General features: G+C 37.4%; 1 protein-coding gene across 2 annotated transcripts in view; it reads right to left on the reverse strand.

Moving 5' to 3' along the window:
* Positions 1–2,755: 2,755 nt before the first annotated feature.
* The window catches only part of LOC107752642 (tyrosine-protein kinase RYK-like), a 57,853-nt gene continuing 53,549 nt past the window's right edge, over positions 2,756–7,059 (reverse strand). For both annotated transcript variants that reach the window (XM_016568668.1, XM_016568667.1), the window contains 2 exons: positions 3,686–3,822; positions 2,756–2,950 (listed from right to left, as the gene is read on the reverse strand). In XM_016568668.1, the coding sequence (XP_016424154.1) occupies positions 2,839–2,950; positions 3,686–3,822 (249 nt within the window). In that variant the 3' untranslated portion in view covers positions 2,756–2,838. The remainder of the gene's footprint in view (positions 2,951–3,685; positions 3,823–7,059) is intronic.

Below are 7,059 nucleotides of genomic sequence, written 5' to 3' on the forward strand. Positions count from 1 at the left end.
GGTGTTTGAAAACCCCCTTTCTTCTTTGACCCATAATTGATCAACACACATAAAGAGAGCACATCAAATATGGTAAAAAGCTCAATCGTTCTTGCTTGATGTGCAAGAACCAATCCAATGAAGTTCTGTTTGTTTGTTTAACTTAGATTTCTTGCATGCTCTCTTTATGAACATTTAGAAGAGTGAAAGTTTTGGGGAATGGAATTTCAATGGAGAGACAGGATTTTAAAGATGAACAAAAGTCTTAGAAGTTTGGAATGACATGAAGGAGAGTAACTCATGATTTTTCATTTACCCAAATATCCATTTAAGTGCATTAAGAGCTCCACTAAAATGAAATTCTACACTGAAAAAAATGTTTAATTCATCCAATTAAAAAATTTTAGGGTAATGATTCACATCTATATTTTTAAACGAAAGCCAATGAAAAATAAATAACTTGCCCTTAGGGCAAAGTTTTTTAATTGGATGAATTAAAAAAAAATTTCAGTGTACATAAAGTAATAGTACAGTGACATTGACAGCACAGAATAGAGAATACAGAAATTTTAGAATAAGTATTCAAGTGATCATCTACTTAAAACAGTTAATCATTTTTAAAAAGCTTGTTGTAAGCTAGTACCTGCACAAAAGGTCAACGCTCCCCACTGTCTTCTTTCGAAATCTTATCATGAAGAAAGAAAGGAGGGGTTATGAGAATACAGGCCAGTTATACAAGATACATACATTTTTCTTAAGAACCTTTTATATTTCTACATTTCATATCCGGAGGACACAGAGAGCAGGTCACAGATGGTGTCAGCGATTTTTGTCTCAGCATGTTGTTCACGTAGATAGGTGTGCATGCCTTTATATAAGTTTAAGACACATTTGTTGAATACATTTCTTCCATTAGCAAAGATTAAACTGTATATAATACAGAATGAAGCATGTCAGAACCAGGGAAAGGAGAACAATATCTCTGAATAGGGTGATAATCTTTCTAAGCCACTACTCCAATTTAAAGGGGTCATATGATGCGATTTCAATTTTTCCTTTCTCTTTGGAGTGTTACAAGTTCTTGGTGCATAAAGAAGATCTGTAAAGTTGCAAAGACTAAAGTCTCAAATCCAAAGAGATATTCTTTATAAAAGTTCAGTCAGCCACACCTACCTAAAACGGCTCATTCTAACACGCCCCCACATATCTACCTCACTATGTGGGAAGATTTGCATAACGCCGCCCAAATGTTCACGCAAAGAAAGAAGGCGTAACTTTTATTCTCACTGTAGTACGGTTGACGCTGCAGCCATGTCGTGCAGACGCTGTGTGCTTCGTTGTGAAAGCAAAACTACTTAGTTTGGTCTTCCACGAAACATACTCAGCCTTCCATTACAGCATTACATAAAACAGATGTTTACTCCTTTATATCAAAATGGCATCAGAAATGCATTCAATAAAAAAACATTTGAAATTGCTAACTCTCAGATATGGAAAAATATAGTCCACTGATAGAATCAGTAGATTGCACATATATGTAGTTGGCCAGCCGACAAGTTACTAATAGCCTTTTGGCTGCTCTCTCAATGTTATTATGTATTACAGTTTTTCTCGATTGCTTAAACACATTTCTTGAAACTATGCCTCGTATTCTCACAAACATGGCGTTATGGTTTTGAAATTTTAGTTCAAAAGCCTGGTTATAGTGTTTTAGCAATCGAGAAAAACTGTAAGAGCACAACACTTTTATCATGACACCAGAGTAAGGGGGAAACTATTGCAAAATAGTTCCATTCAGAACAGTTCACAACAGCTTTGATCACTACAAATAGATGCTTCTATTGTATCAAGAATGAAGAGGGGGTGAAAAAGTTTGTATATGGGATAAAACCATTTTCCAGACCAAATCATGCATTAAAGCAACAAACACCAACACTAAAACTGAGATCCCATTTATTTAAAGGCCTCATTTAATTGATAGGTATGAATTCAGTTTACACAAAACCCTTTAAAAAAGTCAACATGCAGTGATCACAAGAATAGAAAGAAGAGCCTATAGATTGAGAACAAAGGATTTGAAAATGGTGTCTAGGCTGTACACTTCAAATATTCACAATGACTCATGTTTCTTTTGTTGTCCATGTATTCATACAGATTTAAACATACAAGGAAGGCATTGTTCTGACACAGAACAGTCAAACATCAAAAACTTTAGGAATCTGAAAAAACCCTGTACCAAAGTCCAGATTGACTTGCAGGATCCCAACATGTTGCTTCAGCTTATGGTCAGCTGTAGGGCTCCACCATCTTTAGTCCCAAAAAGAAAAAAGAAAACTGCTGTGCCCAGGATGAGGCGCCTGTTTTCTCACCAAACTGTATTTTTAGATCAAATAAATGCACAAACTAATGCAGTGAGACCTAATGAAATGAAGCTCTTCTCACTGAAGTCTTTGAAAATATATGTACAGATTACTCTGCGCAATATTTAAAATGTCCAAAAGGAAATTTCCTGACTTTTAGGTCAGTTTCTTGTCATTCCTATTATGAAAAAAAAAGCTTCTTCGTGAAACAAAGAGATCAGCAGCTTCCTGTGGACACTCTAATACCAGCATTCCAAACAAGTGTGGATGATATTCTTGAGAATCAGAAATAGTCCTTGATATTCACGCAGCTGTGATATACAAAAGATACTGACCTCTGACATCTACATCTTCCAAACAAAGCCACATTTCATATTGCATGAAATAAAAGATGAAACACTTTACAAAATGGCTAGTTTTTTTTTATAAAGTAAGGCACTGCATTAACCTTCACTCTCTGGAATAGTGCTGTTCAACAACTCGGCCAGTTTGAGCGAGTTTAGACGTAGGCCCCTAAAGCTGCGTGGAACTCAGTGAGGCACTGGACGAGCTGTTGGAATTTTGGTCTCTCCTCCGGATCCAAGGCCCAGCAACACGCCATCACTGCAAATCTGAAACAGAGAACATCTTCACATAAACAAAACATCTACTTTTATTAGATCAGTGACTGATGAAGCCAAAGGAGATTTATCAAAGCAAAAGCTTGTCTGTCAAGACTTCTTGGTCTTGATTACATTTGACAGCAGCGTTCGAAAAGGGCTTGAGTGAAAGTTGAGATCACCTTATCACTCAGTTTCTATTCAGGCTTTCCAACACACAAGGCAAACCGCAGAACACGTATTCATCACTTATTCTCTGAAGGGAAAAAGTGCTAAGTTATGATCCAATGCTGATTAGCTCTTCCTGCATTCTCTAAACTGTGTTCCGGCGAGTGCGTGTAAGAATATAAATCTTGCTGTGTTTGGGTCACTGACATGATCAACATCCCTCGTTGCTTTGTAAATCCTGGCTGGACTGGTCACCACGGCTCCTGTTCCCTAGCTATTGCAGGATGCCGATAAGGTTCAGATTGTGCAGACAGCCAGCATCTGTAACTTGTATTCGGATCAAACTGTCCCATTTCATTTTCTAAAGGTTCAGTTGGTTCCCTCACAAGATAATCAAGATTTAAGAAAGCCGTTGTTACTGATACTTCGGGAGCTTTGCCAGTCACTCAGTAACACAAGTTCACCAGAGTTGACTTATTTTGCAATATTAACTCTGTACATGAAAAGGAAGTTACTTTGAATAAAGAATTATTTGAACATGATTAAAATACAGAAGTTAAAGGTCTGAACCAAACTCACAGTTCATCGGGGCAGTTGATGGGTTGTGCTATTCTGTAGCCGTCTTTCAGATAGGCAGCCATCTCGAAGGGGTCAATGTCAACATAAGGAGTCTGTCCCAAGGTCATCAGCTCCCACAGAGAAACACCGAAAGCCCACTGTAGGGAAACAACACACAAGAGCTCAGACCAGGCTGAGTGATGCACAACGACTGAAAAAAGTCGAAAGATGATTCCTCCCTTCAACAAGTGACGAGATCACTTGAGCCGAACAGTATTTAGTAGACAAATAGATAGTGTTTACAGATCAGTAACTCAATGCAGAAAGATATTCCTATAAGAATCTTCATATAGGACATTTGTGAAATTTTTTGGAGACTTTCACAAATGATGGGAGAAGGGGGGAAAAAAGGTCAAAATCCAGGTATGCATGACCAAATAAGAATAAATATAATATGCATAAATTAAAGTGATTGATTTTAAGTAGTTTTATTGTTATTCATTTATACAAGTATTTTAATATAAAATTATATTTATGATTATAAAACCCCTTGAGGTCCCCTTTAAGCCATTTTAGGGCCATTTTAAGCATTCTGAAAACAAAGCATTCCAGTAACACAAAAGAAGGAAATTTGGATTCTAGGGATGGAACGATTACCGGTTTCACGATAAATCACGATAAAATGCCCTGACGGTTAGTATTACCGTTTAAAATTTAATTATCATCAAAACCGTGTTTGATTATCGCGCTTTTGAAAACTCGCGTTAAATCCTGTCCAGCCAGCATCAGTCTGACGCAGAAGCAGCATGCAATGTGGTTGTTGTTGTTTTTTTAGAAGAAAGTCGCTGCAAAAGGGGGAAACGCATCAAATTTGCTCAGTCATCTTCGTGACCACCACCCACTGTTATATAGCGAATGCAAGGTAACTTTTACCTCAATACCAAAACTAACTGGCAAATAATTGGACAAAAAATATTGATTCGAGATTAAATATTTCGTTATCTCACTTGTTTAACGCAAAGCTTCCGCGAAGGAAAGTTCTCAGCAAGTGGCTATGAGCTAAGACGAACAACTATAAGGTTGACATTTAAGGGATAATGTATTGTATATTCATAGATTCATTCCATTGATTTTGGACACAATCACGGCTTGTTCACAGAGACATTTAAGATGCTTCAAACCTAAAAAAAAATAAGCAGCCATGCCCATTTAACATGCATAAAGATGTTTGTTCTACATCACAAGCTATGAAACAAACTGAAGTGCAAATTAATGTAATTACAGCTCTTGTTAGAAATAAAGTTCAAGTCAATCAAGTTGATTAGATGTCAGTCAATAATCTTGGATATATAAAGCAACAGGACTATAAAAAGCTGTATTACTTTCAGTGCAATAGGGTGACTTTATAAACAGTTCTGTATGTGTCTGACCTCCAGCGAGATATGCTAGAAAATGCTAAACAGTAGGGGTGCAACGGATCGTAGATGATCCGTGATCCGTACGGACCAGGCCCCACGGTTCAGCACGCATGTGATTCGCGGATTAACTGTTAAGTTTAACCATCATAGAGTGAAAGTTTATCATTTGCACGTTTTGTCTTGCCAGTTTACACATTCAAGCAGTTTTAACTTGCACGCTTTTTTCTGTGCGCTCAGCCGCTGCCGCGCACAAGCAGAGAGAGAGAGAGGCACGATTCAGACACAGTGTGATTCCTTTTTTTACATATACATGAAGTTATGTTAAAATACCTGATTTGGCAAGTATTCTAGTAAACGCAGTTGGTTATTTCTTAAGTGAACATAAACAGGTGAGAAAGAAACCGGATGTGTGTCAGTGTATTAGGCGGGCCGTGCATTTGGTCTTAAAGCGACAGAAGCCAATAAATACCTGTTTCTGTCTGCTGATCAAATAACACCACAGCTCTAACAAAGATTAATCTGTATTTAACTTGTGCAGTGAGCACTATTGTGTTAAACTTAATTATTATTATTTCTGCACCTAAATTCTGATATTTGTAACTGATTTGTTGTTTTCATCTATGCTTGTAATTTGTGTAATTGTTCTTGTTTTATTACTAACTTTATTAGTTAAGCTAGTAGGTTTTTTCTATGGTATAGAAGTACTTAAAGTAAGGTTTTTTTTGCTGATCCATATATGTAAATCTGTATATGATTCGAACCGTGAATTTTGTGATCCGTTGCACCACTACTAAACAGTAAAAGAACTATAAAAATTATGTTTGCGCTTGAGGGCGACACACACTTGACTGCAGAACACACTTTAAATTAATCCTCCCTATTCACTAAAAGACAATTATGCCCATCTTTTCTTTTTAGACATTTAAAAACAGACAGGCTTCTTTACATATAAAACGATGTTGTTGTCCGCATTTAATGTGTTTTTTGTTTGTTGGTCGTTGAGAGGCTATGAGAGGGAAATTGGGCACAGATCAAGGTGGACATCCACTGGTGATCTGGCATTTTGTCTTATGTCTCACTGGGCGGATGATATCCTGCACTACCGGTCCTTACGGTAAACGATTCTCCAGTGTATCCCAGTAAACAAGAGTAAATTTCCATACCAGGCCACTGCTCATCACCAGCTCCAATTGTCCAATAAACAGAAACTTAATAATTGTTCCTGGCAGGGGGGCAGCACCAGCCACTATTGTTCTGTTAGTTTGAAGGTATGCAGAGGTCAGATCGCTGACAGGTTTTGGCCCGGTGTGACATTTATGAGGCGGCCAGGCGGCGTTCAGTACTTCCTGACTGTCTAGGGTGGGTTGTTTCCTTGGCACTTTGAGTGAGACAAACGGGAACATACAGTGTGTTGCCAGACAAATAAAATTTTCTCCCCCATTCACTTCTCTCATAAATACAAAAATGAGCCAGGGGGTTGCTTTGCCATTTCCTATGCTTGAGTTAGCTTAAAAGGATAGGTCACCCAAAAATGCTAATTCTATCATCCTTTACTCACTTTCATGTTGTTTTGACCCCATAATTTTTTTTTCAAGGCAGAAATTAAGATATTTTTCATGAAATCTCAAGACATTACTGTCCCTCCACTGAAAGTCCATTACACCAAAACTTTGATGCTTCACAAGCATCAACAAGACATTATAAAAGTAATTAGGGATGTTCATTTTAACCGTTTAACTGGTTAACCGACCGTAATAATTTTGACCGATTAATACAATCAGTTATACGGTTTAAATAGTCATTTAAAGGGGTCCTATGATGCGATTTCAATTTTTCCTTTCTCTTTGGAGTGTTACAAGCTCTTGGTGCATAAAGAAGATCTGTAAAGTTGCAAAGACTAAAGTCTCAAATCCAAAGAGATATTCTTTATAAAAGTTAAGAGTCAACCACGCCTACCTAAAATGGCTCGTTCTAACA

Source organism: Sinocyclocheilus rhinocerous, unplaced genomic scaffold, assembly GCF_001515625.1.
Source record: "Sinocyclocheilus rhinocerous isolate Xijiao unplaced genomic scaffold, SAMN03320098_v1.1 scaffold1733, whole genome shotgun sequence".
In the NCBI taxonomy this organism is placed as follows: Eukaryota; Metazoa; Chordata; class Actinopteri; order Cypriniformes; family Cyprinidae; genus Sinocyclocheilus; species Sinocyclocheilus rhinocerous.